Source organism: Oryctolagus cuniculus, chromosome 14 (assembly GCF_051225735.1).
Source record: "Oryctolagus cuniculus isolate XC-2025 breed Fujian yellow rabbit chromosome 14, ASM5122573v1, whole genome shotgun sequence".
NCBI classification, from domain to species: Eukaryota; Metazoa; Chordata; class Mammalia; order Lagomorpha; family Leporidae; genus Oryctolagus; species Oryctolagus cuniculus.
This window is the reverse complement of record NC_142880.1, coordinates 38,721,493-38,739,687: the sequence shown is the minus strand read 5'-3', so window position 1 is coordinate 38,739,687 and position 18,195 is coordinate 38,721,493. Positions and strand designations below refer to the sequence as shown.

The 18,195-nt window shown below is 47.8% G+C and overlaps 1 protein-coding gene across 5 annotated transcripts in view; it reads left to right on the top strand.

The window, feature by feature from the left end:
* Window positions 1–6,740, top strand: part of PTCD2 (pentatricopeptide repeat domain 2) — a 38,680-nt gene extending 31,940 nt beyond the window's left edge. For 2 of the 5 annotated variants that reach the window (XM_070056567.2, XM_070056566.2), the window contains one exon: window positions 3,912–6,740. In XM_070056567.2, the coding sequence (XP_069912668.1) occupies window positions 3,912–4,136 (225 nt within the window). In that variant the 3' untranslated portion in view covers window positions 4,137–6,740. Of the gene's footprint in view, window positions 1–3,830 lie in introns of all 5 variants that reach the window. The other 3 variants (XM_089312580.1, XM_051833257.3, XM_051833258.3) reach the window with 2 other exon arrangements.
* The last annotated feature ends 11,455 nt before the right edge of the window (window positions 6,741–18,195 follow it).

The following is an 18,195-nucleotide window of genomic DNA, read 5'->3' as shown; positions in this document are numbered from 1 at the left end:
TATATATCCCAAAGAAACGCTAGCAAAAATATAGGAAGTTGTATGTACAAGGCTGTTGGAATATATGGCAAAGAAACGCTAGAAAAATATAAGAATTGTGTGTACAAGGCTATGCGTTGCAGGCCAGTTTGTAATCGCACAGGATTGGAAACAACCCAGATTTCCATCTGTAGCAGCCTAGTTGAATAAACTGGATGTGGCCATCCAAAGGACTGCTCAGCAGCTCTGAGAAGAAGTGGGGAATGGCTGCAGCCTATTAGTGGATCACTATATACGTTGATTACTTCAGTAGGTTAGTGAAAAATGCTTTAGGCAGATCAGCGTAGTGTACGTCAAGACAGAGGATGGATACATATATAATATATATAGTTTTAGATTTTTTAAAATAGCAGATGGAAATATCAAAACTTAATCAAAACAGCTCTGAAAGAGGGTGAGGGATGGAAACACAGCTTTTTAGAGCCTACAGTGTACACTCCAAAACCTTGGATTCCACACGCACAAATTCAACCCTCCAAGGGCTGAAAATATTAAAAATAAGAACTGTACCATAGTAAAAGCTATTGATGTAACATTTAAATTATACTGGGCATCAAAGAGGATCTAGAAATGACTTAAGGGTACAGGAGGCTGTGTGCAGGTTCTGTGCAAACGTTAGCCCATTTCTTGTAAGGGACTTGAGCATGTGTAAATTATGGTATCCAAGGGGGTCCTGGACCCAGTCTCCCTTGGATACCAAGGGCCGATTATACCTTGTTCGTGTATTTCACTTTGCAGCCATGTAAATGCCCTGCAAAATTATAAAACATTTAATTAAAAGTGGAGAGAAATATGCAATTCCTAAAAATTGAAAGCAAACGGAAACAGATGCGTCATACTGATGGCTTCGCTACACAAGGGGGCACGCTTGCAGGCCATCTGAAATACAGTAATGAGTGCATCCCTGTCAGCTTGTAACTTAAGGGGAAAGAACCATCGAGAAATTGCAGATTGGCAACAGTCGTCATGTTAGTAACACTCGGTGGTGTCCAGCGGTCCTCCCTGCCTGTCTCCCTCCTCCTTTTGCTTTCCTAATCCTGACTCGGCTGGCGGCTAAGGTGGCCGCATTGGCACTAGCAGGCGAGTGGCTGCCTTCTCCAACCACACTGGTGCCTTCCCAGTCCTGTCCCATGTCTTGCCCAGCAGCTTCTTCCTGACTGTACATGATTCATTGAAAGCTAACGTCTGTCGGAGGTCTCAGCTCTCTGTAGGTTGTGACCCATCCAGGCCACTTCGGAGTAAGTTTAGAAACTAGAGGAACTGGAGCTAGGAACAGACTGATGTGTGCAGGGGTCCGTGCATGTCCATGTCCGTGCACACACACGTGTGCAGTGCTGGCTTGGCGTCAGTGATGCTCCTCATTCCGTAGGCCTGGTCTGTCAACATTTGTCACCTGTGTATAAAGCAAACAAGGCCCACACTGAAAACCTGAAAGAAGACTCTAGCCCTCTAGTCCAGGGTGTACCCTGGCTACCGTGATAGACTCAGGGGGCTGCTGGTGAGAAACGCTGGTTCTAAATATGTGTGGAAGGGGTGGGGGGAGGAGGGCAGTGTTGTGGTGCAGCAGGTTAAGCCGCCACTTGCCGTGCCAGCATCCCATGTTGGAGTGCAGGTTCAAGAAACCAGCTGCTCCGCTTCTGACCCAGCTCCCTGCGGATGCACCTGGGAGAATACTGGAAGATACTCCAGGTAATTAGGCCCCACCCCCCATGTGGGAGACCAGAGTATAGTTCATGGCTCCTGGCTCCAGCACAGTCCCTGGCCAGTGCAGCTGTTTATGGGGGAGTGAACCAGGAGACAAAAGATGCTCACTCGCTCTCTCTCCCTCTCTCCCTCTCTTTTCCTCTCCCTCTCCTTTGGTCACTCTGCCTTTCAAATAATAAATCTTTAAATGTGTGTGTATGGGATTACATGTGAGTGCCCCTCTTGTAAACTTCTGCATTTTTCAAATACTGCATTTAGTATTTATATCCAGTTGCTAAAAAGACATGATGTGTGGAGATAAAACAACTTAGATGCTGTGATACCAACAGAGGAGCATTGAAAAGAAATGTTGCATTTCTATAATAATATTAAGAAGCCACTCAAACATGAGCTGTTCCTTCATTGATTTCTTTTTTTAAAACTAAATTGCACTAAATTTAGTGCAATCCCCTTTCTGCTAAAATTAAAAGATGGCTGTAATGACACCATTTAATATTTCCATAGCATTATGGCCAATGTAATACACACAGTTAGATCAACGTACTTTCAGCATGGCGTGTTTGCTTGGAAGCCCTGGGCTGCACATTGAGTCATTTCACCTTGAGCACAAGGGCAAGACAAGCTGTTCTTTTTAAAGAACACTAAGAAGTGCTTTTAAGCTGCTTGCCTGAGGGTTCAGTCAGGAGCTCCTCTTTGAAAGGAAGATGTGCAGGTGCACTTAGTGTTAGGATATATTTAGAAGATGATCAAAGGATTTGTTAGGAAGCTTGAGCCTCCTATTTAAATTTAGGCTTGTTAGTGAGGTTTGCACCAAGTGAAATGTTGATTTTGTTCATAAAATAGCTGTAGAGTCTAATTTCAAGCGCAGCTATTTTTGTAGAACAAAGTACTGTTCGTACACTTGTGACTGTGCTCTTTATACCTCTCATCTAGACCTCTCCTCCACGGCCCAGACTCATACCCGGGCACTTCAGAAAGTACATGGAAATGGAATTAAGAGCTAAGTTTATTTTGGTGAAAAAAAAAAAAAAGTGAAGTCCACATATTTAAGGAGGTCGTCAAAAAAGTTCATGAAAAACACGTATTATGAGAAAACTGGATTTCAGAAAATTTTTGTGCTAAAAATATTTTAATTCCATTTGCCATCAACCCCTCCTCCTCTTCCTTCTGTTTTATTTGAAAGGCAGAGTTAACAGAGAGATCTTCCATCTGTTGGTTCACTCCCCAAAAGGCTGCAATGGCCAGCCAGAGCTGGGCTGGTCCCAAGCCAGGAGCTTCTTCTGGTTCTTCCACGTGGATGCAGGGGCCCAAGGACTTGGGCCATCCTCCACTGCTCTCGCAGGCACATTAACTAACAGGGAGCTGGATGGGAAGTAAAGCAGCTGGGATTCAAACGAGCACCCATCTGGGTTGCCGATGTCACAGGCAGTGGCTTCACCCGCTAGGCCTCAGCACCGGCCCCTCCACGAACTTGTTGAAGTGCCCTCCTGTATCAGCAGCCCTCTTGACAAAGCCACTTAGATGTTCCCAGGGATCTCAAGCTTCTCCGAAATGGAGCTCTTGGTTTTCCCGTCCAGCTGCGCCCCTCGGGAAGCACAGCACCCATCTTCAAGCCACTGAAGTCTGCTCCTTGTCCTTTACCCCTTCAGGCAAGGCCTTTTGGTTTACCCTCCAGAAGGCATCCACCCCACCATGTCCCAGTCTCGCCGCCAGCTTTCCTCCTCGGGAGTAGTCACCGTCCTGTGTGCCCTAACTCGGGATCTGAAATGCCTGGTAAACCCAACTCCGATCGGGTCCCACCTTAGACTTCTGAAGGTTTTTACGATGATTCCCAGCAGTCTTCTCAGGAGCTGACTGCAAAGCCCTGGGTGCTGCCCTCAGCCCTGCCTGCTGCTGTAACCATTCCGTGGTCCTAGGTGGGTTCCATTGGTAGCTGACTGTCCCTGGCGTGTTTCGCTGTATACCCAGTGCCATTTGAAACCCTTCAGAAGATACGAGGTGTGACTTTGCTGTACTAGACCTGACTGGTGTGCCAGTCATCCCCATGCGAGTCCCGGGATTCAGGTCTGCACTCTGCATTTTTACAGAGTGCTGTCTGCTTCCTGGAGGATCCAGAGAACAGGGGAAAACTCACTGAGCTACAGTCATCTGCTCTTGCTTTCTTCCAGCTGGCCAAAGTGAGAGAGAAGGTGAAGGCTGTGCCTGCCCTTGTGGCCAGATTCGATGACATCTACAGGAAGCTGCACGTGAATGGCCAGGTCACCACTTACAGCCTGGATGCCCTGCTCTGCCACACCCCCAGGGACAGGAAGTCCCTCGTGCCACCCTTAAGCAAGAGGACAGTCAGCCGGCGGACCTTGCAGCCACTCAACCGGTCCCTGTTGGCGGAGTAGCCCTCATTTGAGACGGCCTCTGAACCTGGAGGGCCTGCTTCTGGTGAATGATGGGCTCCCCTGAGAAGCCTGTGTCCTACCTCTGTGGATGCTGTGCCAACACATCGTCTCCCCACTGCACCCCCAGGCCCACTGAGTGCTGGCACGCTCATCAGACATCGTGCCGTGGCCCTGCTGGGGAGATCCAGGTTCAGACAGAGAGAGAAGCTTCACCCGTGCAACCTGCTGGGGCTGCAGTCCATACCAGGGTGGCACCCAGTCAGTACCACCAGGAATGAATTTCACTCTCAGTGTGATCACCTCTGATTTTTCAAGGGAGGAGTGAATTGCAGGTTATACATACCCTAGCTGAACTGAGATCTGAAGCCTATCCTACCAGGTTGGGAAATAGCCCACGCTTATTCATGCCTTCATCTCTCTGTACCCTAAAAAAGGTACTTGAGCCCTCGTTTTCCCATCTGCAAAACAATAGCTCCAGTGTGTATATGCATATTGGTTTAAAGTTTTTATTCAGCATTGAAGTAGGGTCACATATCCTCAAAAGAGAGAAAAAGGATCCTAGGGCAGGCACTTGGTGCAGTGGTAGAGTCGCCATGCCTGCATCACATATCGGAGTGCCTGGTTCAGCTCCTGTGCACTCGGCTTCCCATCCGGCTGCCTGCTGACGGACACCTTGGGAGGCGCAGGTCATGGCTCAAGTACTTGGGTCCCAGCCACTCACCTGGGAGACCCGGATTTCCATTCCAGGCTCCTGGCTCTGTCCTGGCCCAGCCTTCCTATGGTGGGTATTTGGGGAGTGAACCAGCAGATGGAAGATCTTTCTTCCTCTCTGCCTTTTCAGTAAATAATAATATAATAATGATAATAATAAAACCAGGTTCCTGAGCAAACTTCTTGAGAGCATGTTTGTTTTTGTTTTCTCAGCAGCACAAACAAAACTGGAATTTAGCTTTTAGAGCTGATTTGTAAGCCGAATTTAAGTGATTACTATTTTGGTCAAAGTGGGCCATGTGATTTTCAAACTAAGTCCCAATAAAATCCACATAATGTTTAGTTTTCTACATAGATCATAAATATTTGGTCCAATTGTTCATCTGTTAATGGCTCGTTTTGCTCTTTGATTTTTTTTAACATGAAAGTGTCGCGAGAGCAGGTCAGAGCCCTTCCAATCTAGGATCTGTTGCGCGATGCCCCTGGGGAACGCAGCAGAGCTCACGGCCACCTCTCCTCAGTGACGCCTTTGTTCCCGATAGTGCTGCTCCCCAAACTGAGGCCCTTTCATTCTGCAGCAAGAATTACTCAGTCAGAAATTTTGGACAAGGAGGAATCTTAGGAGCTCCCTGACTGACTCACTGCGTGGCCCTGGGCCCACTTCAGTGTCTTCACCTGTGCCACATGACTTGATCAGGCAGATTCACCAGGGGGAGCAGAGCTGGGTTTATCAAGCTCACTACAAGGACACAGGAGGTCGAGCAGGGCAGGTAGGGACATGCCGCTGCTCTGACATGGGCTTTGTTCTGTGGGGCATGCCTGTGATGACAGTCCCTTTTCCGTTAGGGTGCCTGTTGCCATCTGCTTGCAAGGGAGCCAAATACTGTCAGTTACAATATGGACTGCAGTCCAGGAAGAAGCATACCTGTAGCTGCAGTATTTCCTGAGAATGTTTTCTGTGGCCTGAGACACTTTCCCGTGTAGGTGATTTGCATCTCTGGGTGGAGCTAGAAGGCCTGTATCCCCCTTTATCTTTTGGGGCTCCACCAAGTACCTGGGACCACCATCCACAGCTTGATGATAGCACCTAACTCTGAGGCTTAGCGTGAGGATAAAATGGCCTGGTGAATGCTGGTGAATGCGAGGCTGCCTGGGCCTGGCACACAGGAAGTGCTGTGGAAGCATCCGGAGTTATGCAGCATTCAGACCTGGTGTGTAGTGGAGGAATTAGCCACGACAGAACAGTTCCTCCTCTCAAAAACAAAACAAAAACCACCAAGAGTCTATTTCACTTGCACTCTGAACCATTATCCCAGTTTTAAAAATGGGCCTTCATGGAATCATAATTGCTTCTCCATGTGCCTGGTGTTTTGCGAGAAAACAAAAGGAAAAGGGCAATTGGATTTGTCCACCTTCAAAGGCCAGGGGAAACAGGGCATCCTTCCTGTTCTTGCTTATCTTCCCCAATTTTCACAAAGCATTCAAAGGGCCCTAGTATCCTGGGCCCTGGTTGGTAGCTAATAACTGTGTTAGCAAAGCATAAGTACAACTTTGCGTGAGCAATAAATAGCAAGGGCCTTCCCCCCCCCCCCCACTCCCTGAGCCGTAGCACCTGATACCCAACTGCAAAAAAGACACCTGTTCACCTGTTCCCAGAGGCATTGTACAACCATGACTGATACATGGAGTGTTCACCCGAAATATTAGACATTCCAAAGTGTAAAGAAACCATCAAAGAAGAAGTGCTCAAAAGAGGATATGGTGGGTATCTCATTCTATAAAGTTTGGTGATTTATTTGAGAAATAGTTTTTCTCGGTGATCTGTAATTTGCCTAAAGCATCTGCTTACTTTGCGAATAAAATATTTGATTGGACAGAATGTCTTACCCCCAACTCTGAATGTGTCTGTGTAGATTGTTTTTCATTTACTATAGATGGCTATAGCAGGTTGGTGAGTCCAGTGCAATCATGAGAAAAAGACACACCCACTAGGTGGCATTAGGGATGGTGTGCCGATTATCTTGTGCTGTGTCTGAAGCACCTTAAACCTTAGTGGCTTATGGACACCAGTCATTTTGCTTTTATTTCTCATTAGCCTAGGATTTGACTGAGCTCGGCCAGGCAGTTCTCACTCAAGGTTGTGTGGGTAGTCATCATCAGATTACGGCCGGGAATGGCTTCATCTCCAAGGCTCCCTCACTGATATTTCTGGCGGTCAATGCCAGGACCTTGGCAGCAGCTGGTGCCAGAACACGTACAGGTGCCTCCTCACAGCCTGGTGGCTGGGTACTCAGAGTGAGTGTCCTGGAAGGACCATGCTGAACTGTCACCTTTCATGGCTTAGTGTTGGAAGCCACGTTACATCACTTCCACTGACGTCACAGGCCCAGCCAGATTCAAGGGGAGGGAGCATACTTCCTACCTTTCAGGTGTAGAAACCTCAAAGTGTTAAGGGAGAAATTGCAGGGTTCTTGTCTTCACGCAAGAAAGAATTCAGGCGTGAGACAGAGAGTAGTGGGAGGTAAAATAGCAAAGTTTATTAGGGAAGGGACATCTGTAAGGATGGATGGGCACCTCTCCAAACAGGACCCGAGAGAGTGCCCAGTCGCTTGGACTGGGGGGCGGGGGGGCGAGGTTACATGGTTGAGTAGAGAGATTACACCTGGCCAGACCAGACGGGCGGCTCTGCAGAGGGCTGAGCGCGCAGTCAGGTTGAGGACCCCGGGGGTGGGGGGTTAAGGAGATGGGTCTTGCTTCCCCACCTCTGGAGGAAGGGTGGGCAGGACACCCTAGAGAACTGGGATCCGGAGCAGGGTATTTGAAATGCAGATACTGGGCTGCACCTGGGAGATTGTGGAAGATTTGTCGGGCAGAAGGGGTGGGGACCCCCCCCCCAACCTGGCAGGTTATCGGGTAGAAGGGGGCAGGGCAGGATGCGAATACGGGGCTGCCCCTGAAACACCATCAGGATGACTTTTGAGATGCAGCATATGCTGGACATAGATGTCTTCTCCTTAGGCCTTTATGTCGCACACACATAAGCTCATAACTGACTTCCTACCTAACATGTACACAATCCTATTGAAGAACAGACATGGTGGTTGTCAAAGAGAATAATCCAGGCGATTTTTGTTGGCAGTTTTGATGAGGATGGTCCAAGAAATAAATGCAAACTTTTTACCAATTCATAGTGAATGTTACTGGGAATTATAATGAAGAGGTAAAGATTTGCCTGCTACAGTTCGGGTAGGCAAAATTGTAGATTTCTCTTTTTCTTTGTGAATGAACTAAAATTTCTTATGAACTCTGGTCATGTTGAGAACCTGGGAGCAAGGATCATGGGACACTTGATCTTACTTAAAGGATATTCTGGTCTCCAGTTTTTTCTGACGTGAATCTTGTTGGCTCCCTTCCTCCTGTCCCTTTTTATGTCCCCTGAGGATAAGGCTGTGGTTCTCAGACCTCACCGTGCTCTGCAGGTACCTGAAGAGCTTGTGAAAATAAAGAGTCCATACATCCGAGGTAGTGTCGCGGGAACCTGTATCCCAGTTATCGTATTGCAAGTCCCTGCCCCCACAGAGATAAGAATTCAAGGCAGAGGCATCCGTAAGTGCTCAAGTGAGCACAGAATCTATTTTAAAAGCGAGAGTGAATACACATTCATGTGAACACATAAATAGATTCTCATTTTAAGGAGCCCAGAGAGTTGTGAACAAGGAGAGAGTGTGGGAGGAGGCCAGAGAAGGACCGACAAGCCAAAAAGCAAAATGGCTGCTCCTGCATCTAACAATTCTGTTTATGGGGTAGGGGGTGTTGCCCTCGTTGAATATATACATGGGTGGAGTCTTGGTGGGTTCCAGTGTGTGTGAGGCTTTCTGAGGCTCTCAGGGTGCCTCCACGTGAAGTTTAACTTCCACGTGGCCATAATGACATCCCCTTTCTGGTCCTGGAGGAAATGCAGGTGCATCAAAGTAGGCATCCTGGATTGACAGCTAAGGGGGAGGAGTTACAGTGCAGGGCTAGAGGCAGAAATTGTGGGAAAATCTTCCAGCTCAGTTATTCCTACCTAATCTCCTGCCTGTTTTCCCCGTATCAGTAGGGCCCAGGAAGTTGCATTATGATGAATCAGGTGGTGCTGGGAGTGGCTTGTCGGGCAGGCACTTTAAGAGTAGTTGATGTAGGAGGAAGCTGTGTCTCTTCAGGTGGCTGGGAGGCTTGGGCTTCAGATTTGTTCTCTGGGTCTTCTCTGGTCTCAGTCATGAGGAGGAAGAGGAGCGGGAAGCCTCTGTGTCCCGGGTCCTGAGTAAGATCTGCTGATGTGGTGGCACCGGCACCAGTAGGCTTCTAGAGGGTTACACTGGCACCCATTGCAGAGGGCTGTAGCCCATAGCCCCGGGCCCCTGCTGCTACTCATGGGTGCCTTCACCTTGCTGTTGCCTCATGCTGACCCCAAGGCCACCACTGAATTTTTGAAACAGGAGTTCAAGGGCATTACGTGTAAGACAGTGAAAATATGTCCATTTATTACTTTCAAATAGAGATGTAGAGAAATACAGAAATTCATGCAAAAGGAAGGCAACATATGGCAACACTGTGTAAGGCTTGACTAAAATAACCCGCAATTCACATTTATTTTATGACATTTCTATCTACATGTTTGACTGGAGGAAATGAAACTCAGTAGATGAAATAGCTGTTAAAAAATCCCAACGGCAAAAACTATGATCAGTAAAACTTGCTCTGCCTTAAAAAAACTGTGCCATGAACCAAATCATTGTTAGATTGATCCCAGTGGGAATGACTTCAGAAAAGTAAAAATGGAATGACATTTTAAAAAGAAATGATTTGCCTGTGTTGTACAGAAAATCAATCAAGGAGCTAAATGGCGTTAGCTCAGAAGGAACCTTCTGAACAAAAATGAATTGTCATTGTCACAATTCCAACTGAAATATCTTTGATTCATTAACATGAGGTCAAAGAATGCCCTCTGTGTCCTTGGAGATGCGTTCTACGAGAGGGACAGACTTTAAATGGATGACTGAGCTGATGACCACCTGGCTGCAACTGGCCCAAGTGCCAAGTCCAGCCCGGGCAGTACTCACATTAGGGGCATATATATTCAGTAGTATGCACGTGTGTGTGTGTGTGTGTGTGTGTGTGTGTGAGAGAGAGAGAGAGAGAGAGAGAGATGTTTTACACATATGCTGGTACCTGTAAAAATTCATGGAAAAAAGGAATTTAAGGATAAGTTGGTCTTGGTGCAAAAAATTTTGACATCCATGCCTATGGGGGTGGTCTTCAAAAAGTTCATGGAAATGAATATTCTGAAAAATCTATGCATGCATTCCATTTTTTTTGCACCAAAATAAAATTATCTTCTAATTCTATTTTCCCACAAACATTTTACAATCCCCTCATAGGCATACAAGAGGAAAGCCCCTTCTGGTCCTCAGTGGGATCAACGCTGTGGCACTCGTTTGGATACAGGCTGTCCTTTTTCTTGTACCGTTACAGAACGGATCTCCCTAAGGACAGTGCGTCTCTCCTGAGGAACCAAGTATTCTGCATTTTTTCCACAATCTCAAAGTGCCATGTAGTGTAATATTGGCTATATACATATATACGTATATATATATATATAAGATGTAGACACACACACATGTATATAATGTATACATATATATCTCCTATAAATGTATGTGTATATGTGTAATAATGTAATACTAGCTATGCACTTTGTATATATACTTATATTTCCTGTATATATGTGTGTATAAAAATAGCATAATATTGCCTGTATACAGTATATATAATGTAGACTTATATATATATCCTGTGTATATATGTATGTGTGTATTATATAATTGCATAATACTGACTACATACCTTATACATTATATATGTATGTAAATATATATAATCGCATAGTGCCAGCTATATATATTGTGTGTACATATATATAATGTAGACTTTTAAATATCTCCAGTATATAAAATGTCTATTTATACACACATATAATAGAGCCTTAATTTTTTTTAAGATTTATTTATTTGAAAGGCAGAATTACAGAGAGAGACAGACAGACAGACAGAGATCTTCCATCTGCTTGTTCACTTCCCAAATGGCTGCAGTGGCCAGGGCTAGGCCAGACTGAAGCGAGGAGCCAGGTGCTTCTTCCAGGTCTCCCATGTGGGTGCAGGGGCCCAAGGACTTGAGCCATCTTCAACCGCTTTCCCAGGCCACAGCAGAGAGCTGGATCGGAAGTGGAGCAGCCAGAACTCGAACCGGCACTCATATGGGATGCCTACACTGAAAGTGGTGGCTTAACCCGCTACGCCACAGTGCAGACCCCAAGGGTCTTAATAGTTTTGAGAGTGGAATTAACTAATATCAGATTTTAGTTAGTGCTCCAGTCCACCACCGTCTGCTGTAGGAACTTAGTGATTTTCTCGTAAACTGACTGCTCTGGCTGAGTCTGGAGTAGAGGGACTTGGGTCTGGCAGCAGCTAGTCTTTTTTAACTGGCCCAGGATCCCTCTATCTTGTGGTTGTGAATCCTGGGGGCAGTGTTGCATTACTACTCCGAGAAAGAAACGATGTGGAGTAGGGTGGAGGGAGAAGGCGGTGGGCACGAGGGGTCCAGGTGACACTCCCGGGTCACAGGTGCAGGCGCGTGAAGGCTGCTCGGCCGCTCCCTGCCCACTTGCCTGCTCTGCCCAGGGGACCTTCCTCCCAGGGCTCTGGCCTCCAGAGGCCTGCAGCAGCACTGCACCACAGTTAAAGATGAGGTGAGGAAAGAGACTCAGAGGGCCAGAAACGATCTGCAGGTGGGGCTGGCGCTGTGGCAGTTGGTTAATCCTCTGCATGCAGTGCCAGCATCCCATATAGGCGTCGGTTCGAGTCCTGGCTGCTCTCTGCTGTGGCCTGGGAAAGCAGTGGAAGATGGACCAAGTCCTTGGGTCTCCCACGTGGGAGACCCGGAGGAAGCTCCTGGCTCCTGGCTTTGGATTGGCTCAGCTCTGTCTGTTGTGGCCATTTGGGGAGTGAACCAGAGGATGGAAGACCTCTCTCTGTCTCTCCCTCTCACTGTCTGTAACTCTACCTCTCAAATTAACAAATAAAATCTTAAAAAAAAAAAAAGCCCGTCTAACTTCCCTCCCTCCCTGCTGGACAGCAAGGGCATCCTGTCCACTACAGAGGAAGCCGCATACCCGATCTGAGTTTGAATCCTCAAATACCAGTCACTTTCCTGGCAACCAAGCAGTAGACCTTGCCATGAACCTCACCATGCCCAGGAGGCGTGAGCTGGCCTGCAGCTCCATGGCTGTGAGCTTGGACTGGTGTCAGCTCATGGGAGGGCTGTGGCTGCTGACAAGAGAGGCCACATGCAGAGGCAAGTGAACACAGGGGCTACCCAGGGGGAAGCCGGGAGAGAACCAAGCAGCTCCCTGCAGGTGGGGGAAGTGCCGGTTCCACCTTGAATGAGTATGATTGTTTCTTTGAGACATCCGGGCTTGGGTGACAGGGAATTCAACACAGAATTAATATGCTAAGGTTCATAAAATAGAAGAAATAACAGTGGGGGAAAAAAAAACAGCTGCCCTATCTTAAGACTTACTCAGGCTCTGGGTGGAGCATGTGTGTATTATCTCATTTAATCCTCAGGAAAACCCACACATTACTATCCTCCCATTTCACAGATAGAGAGACTCAAGTGCAGATGGGTTCTTTGCCCATGGGTATGAAACTAGGGAGTGGGAGAGCACAGGCTGATGCTGGAGCTCAGGCTTTGAACTGCCTACCCCAGATGGTGGCTGTGTGCCTGTATGTGCGGCCACGTGTGTGTGCACGCATGCGCTTTCAGTATTTCCTGGCTGACTCCGGGTTTTCCTTTCTTTGCAGATGAAGAACTTAGAACAGACAGCAGAGGGCGCCCAGAGTCACTATTTTTTAAAAAGTGTGGATTTTTTTTTTTTTTTTTTAAGAAAGCTCTGCCCTCCCTGGAATTTGGAGAGAGGTCCCCATCGCAGGCTGCATGGTGGGTAGACTTTAGGGGAGAGAGGGGACATCACCTGCGCTCAGGTAGGCCAGTGCTGAAAGGATGTTTTTGGGAGAGAAAACAGCAAGGCTGACCCTCTGCAGAAAGGATGTCAATGGGCGTGAGTGTGTGCGTGCACACACGTGAAACATAGGAGATATTTTTTGAGAAAACACCCAGCTCAGTTCCTTAGGAAAGAAAAAGGGGAGATCATTTTTGTCACTTAGGACACGGTCCCCTCTTCAATTAAGAAAGTTAAACACACATAAGTAATCGTTTGCCTTTATTCACTAAAATATCATTGATATGTGAGGGAAATGGAAAGGAACTGGCCTCCTCATTTTAAAATATATATTCGTTTATTTATTTGGAAGGCAGAGAAAAAGGGCCTCCATCCACTGGTTCGCTCCTCAGACGTCCTCAATAGCTGGGGCGGGGCCAGGATTGCCAGCAGCACAATCCAGGTCCCCCACGTGGGTGGCAGGAACTCAATGACTTGAGCCCTCTCTGTTGCCTGACGGGACCTGCATTGGCGGGAAGCCGGAGATTGGAACCCGAGCCGGGCATGGAACCCAGGCACTCCGATGTGGAATGAAGGTATCCTAACCAGCAGCTACTGCTTGGTTGCCAGCAGTTAATGCTAGCTAAACACCTGCCTCTAGTCTCTCAGTTAATTTGATTATTTCTCTAACGATCAAATGACCGTCTCTTGCTGCCATCATCAGGAACGGACTAACTCTTGGGACTTTCTCCAGGGAAGTGAGGGAAATTGGGGTCCTGGTGCATTTATCGCCACCTGTTCCTAAGACTAGGTCAAAGTTCTCCATTATTGTGAACCTGCCATGTCTATTAAGGTGTCACAAGGTACTCATTACAACAGGACTGGGCTTTGGTGAAGGATCTCCCCAAAGGATGGGCCAAGGGGAGGGAGGGGGCAGAGGCTCTTGGGAACCATGGAGGTACCCCCAGGGCACCTGGAGGGGCAGAGGGAAACTGATTCTCAGATACACTGAACACAGGCTGCGGCCTCCGGGCGACTTGGTCATAGCAGTCCGGAATAAGGCAGGAAAAGAAAGCCCGGGGCAGCCTGTAGTAGACGTTATTTTCCTCTCACGTTTGCTGTGATTTATCTCACTTACATAATGAAACACCCCAAAACACCTGGCTCGGAGCCCTTTGGCCAAACTCCCATGAGGGGTCTGGAGTTGAGTGGCCATCATGGACCATGGTGGGGGTGCACGGCCACCATAGATCATGGGTGGTGGGGGTGCGGGGACAACCGTGCTAAGGTAGCGTTTCCCAGCCCTGCCCAGGGAGGTGGGGCTATCACTGTGGCACAGCACCTACTTGGAAAGTAGAGTCAGGAGCAGGAAGCTTTCGCTTATGGAATCTGTCCCAGCCAAGTGGAGAGCTGGGCCGTGAACCAGTGACCCAGCTGGTGTGGGTGCATGGCCTTTGTTAATCCCCCTGGATCGAAGTATTGAACCCAGGGAGCCGGGGGTCTGGCCCAAAGGCATAGATCTTTTATTCATGTAGACTATGTAAGGCTATTTTTTTTTTTTTTTGACAGGCAGAGTGGACAGTGAGAGAGAGAGACAGAGAGAAAGGTCTTCCTTTTTGCCGTTGGTTCACCCTCCAATGGTCGCCGCGGCCGGCACACCGCGCTGATCCGATGGCAGGAGCCAGGTACTTCTCCTGGTCTCCCATGGGGTGCAGGGCCCCAGCACTTGGGCCATCCTCCACTGCACTCCCTGGCCACAGCAGAGAGCTGGCCTGGAAGAGGGGCAACCGGGACAGAATCCGGCGCCCCGACCGGGACTAGAACCCGGTGTGCCGGCGCCACTAAGTGGAGGATTAGCCTATTGAGCTGCGGCGCCAGCCTTAAGGCTATTTTTTAAAAGTCTCCTTTGCTTCTCTAAACTCTCTCAATTCCACCTGTCACTTTGCAAGTGCAGACATAGCTCTCAAGTTATTGATCAATGTACTTTGAGTGCCTCATCCGCACAGCACACCCGGGTAGAGGCAGAGGGGGAGACAAAGACAGCAGAACACAGCTGCCCGCCAGCAATCCGGGTCCTCCGCGGTCCAGGTTCGGGGGACAAATCAGTGTGCCGCGTTGCAGTCCTGGAGAGCGAGCTGGGCTAGAGAGGGCCGCTTGCAGTGTCGCCTTCTGTTCCCGCAGAAATGAATGGGAGATGAAATAGCGTCAAGATTTTTTTCTTCCTTAATTTCTACTTCCTCTTTCTTCTTCTCTGTTCTTCTATTTTGTATCTTCCCCATCATTTTGTTCATGCTTCTCCCTTTGAAAAAAAAATATTTTCTGTCCCTTTTGTGGGCTTTTTCATGACGGAATCTGCCTTCCTGTGTTATTCTTTCACTCACTGACTCAGAGCAGAGACTGTTTTACTGGAACATAGGAGAAACCAGAAGTTTACTTTCAGTCCTATTGTTTTTCCCAAGCAAAAAAAAAAAAAAAAAAAAAAAAAAAAAAAAAAAAAAAAAAGCCTTATATTTTAGGGAGAAGATTTGAACAGGCCAGGTTGAGCAAAGCAAGCAAGAAGCTTACGAATTACCCCGCTCACCAGTCGCCCTTGGGTCCCATCCTGCAGGAAAGCAGTAAGGCTACCAAGAGCAGCCCGTTGGCCTCCCAATACAGGGTGCTTCATGAGAAGTGGAATTAGAAGCCCAGGCCTGTTTCCATGGACTTTTGTGAGGCCACCCCCCCCCATCGTTTGCTGCACCCCTTGGCATGAGACGCATCCCTTAGCACAAAGCACAGTCAAGGTTCATCCTGGTGTCAAAACCCCCAGGAGCTCATTGGAAAATTCAGAGGTGAGGGCCATGGTGTTAATTTGGAAGCCCTGCAGTCAACATCAACTCAGAGTTTCTTACAACTCAAGTTACTTTGCAATTTCCCAGGTTTAACAACAAATATTTATTTGTTTACTTGAGAGGCAGAGTTACAGACAGAGAGAGAGGTCTTCCATCTGCTGGTTCACTCCCCAAATGGCCACAACAGCTGGAGCTGGGCAGATCTGAAGCCAGGAGCCAGGAGCTTCTTCCAAGTCTCCCACACAAGTGCAGGGTCCCAAGGACTTGGGCCATCTTCTACTGCTTTCCCAGGCCATAGCAGAGAGCTGGATTGGAAGAGCAACAGCTGGGACATGATCTAGTGCCCATATGGGATGCCGGCACTGCAGGCAGATGCTTAACCTACTAGGCCACAGTGCCGGCCCCAACAAGGAATATTTTAAAAATCTGTTTTGCCTGGGAAACAGAGAAGACAGAATAAGACAGCAACAATGCACTTGCTAGTTCAACATTTCTAGGCCTGATTCTCAGAAACCTTCTAGCACTGATGGACTTCAGATCCAGCTCTAATGCCGACCCTGGGATTATGTCTCCCACCCTCTACTTACAGCTTGGGAGATGCTTGGCACCACGAACAACTCAGAGCCTATTTCTCTTATCTTTCTTGTTTTACGTTAAGGCAACCAAATCACATTTGTCTATGAATATTGTTCATTTTTTGGGGGCTCTCATTCACACATTGTTATAGATGACTGTTGAACAGAGGAGGCTCACTTCACTTACCGTGGGTAAGGAGTAAAACATTGTATGTGAGATTAGGGGAAATTATACAGTGAACTAAAACAACAATGGGGAATTAGCTGAGAGCACTCAGTAAGGTCCTCAGCGGGGGCAAGCCCTGCTCCATCTCTGCGTCCATAGCTCCAAAACCTCATAGGAAAAGTGGGCGATGTTGGCCCATGATGAGCTTGTCCAGAGTTGCCCCTGTCATTGCTATTTAATGATGATAATGAAAATATCCTTCATTTTTCCTCCTTGGCTCTCATAAGTCCCATCCAAAATAGCAAATACAGGGCTGTCGCTGTGGAATGGTGGGTAAAACCTCCACCTGCAGTGTTGGCATCTCATATGGGTACCAGTTCAAGTCCCGGCTGCTCCACTTCCCATCCAGCTCTCTGCCATGGCCTGGGAAAGCAATGGAAGATGGCCCAAGTCCTTGGGCCCCTGCACCCACATGGGAGACCCAAAGGAAGCTCCTGGCTCTTGGCTGTAGATCGGCTCAGCTCTGGCCAATGCAACCATTTGGGGAGTGAATCAGCAGATAGAAGACCTCTCTCTCTCTCTTTCTCTCTGCCTCTGCCTTTCTGTAACTCTGTCTTTCAAATAAATGAATAAATCCTAAAAAAAAAATAGCAAATACAAAGGAAAAACCAGCTAACAAGGAATGAGCCCACACTGTGCCTGTTCCAGTTCTGATAGAACCACATCACATTGCTAAAGAACTGCATCGCTGATACCAACAATGACACAGCACCAGGCTCCAGCCTTTGTTTCCCATTTCCCACTGTTACTGGCAGTAATGGCTCAGATTTTGAGAAATTTAACCTGCATGCAAATGTGTGACAGTGCTTTACTGGCAACCTGTAGTTCACTAAAGAGTAGGAAATGAAAGCCATCATTATCACCGCAAGGTTCCCTTTATGCAAGTTTCCATAGCTTGGAGGGGTACCTCTGCTACTTACTCACATCCCTGATTCCCTGTCCCTTCTGCTTTGCTTCACCCCAAAAGTGAAAGGGGTGCCTGTGTCCAGTGGCAAAAGACCTCAGGAATTGGCTGAGACTGCTTTCCAGGGGAAAGGATAGGGTAGCCTTAAGAACAGATGCCCCCCACCCCTTTGCATGGATACCCTGAGCTGGAGCTCCAGAAGCCACCTTACATGGCAACAAGATGCATACCAAATAGATGGAGTTTAGTAACCCCAGCACTACTTCAGATGGAGATCTGCAAGGTGTGTCCCAACCAAGGGCACCTGGCAGAGGGCAGGGGTGCAGGCCAGGAGCCAAGGCTGCCCTTTCAATGGGAAGAGGTACCCACCCACAATGTGGAAGAGTGGGTGCCATGAGAAGTCACACTGGCCCCTTTCTGCTTGATGGAGAAAGCTTGGGGCTCACTGCACCCTCTTTCCAGACCTCTAAGGGCTTCTTTCTAGTTGGAGTCCTACAGTCTGAAGGGCAGATCAATAAAATTTTATTGGGATACATTTCCTCTCCTGTGTGTATGACCTTTGGTTGCTTCCACACTACCCATGGTAGAGTCGAGTTGTTGTAACGGAGACTGTGTGTGCTCCACAAAGCTGAATGTATGTACCATCTGGCCCTTTACCCAAAAAACTTGCCAGCCCTGCTCTGGACTCTTGGGTTCACTCCCAAATTTCCAGCCTTCCAAACATTACCTGGCACTGAGTAGCTACTCAGTATTTACTAAACGACTGGTCAAATG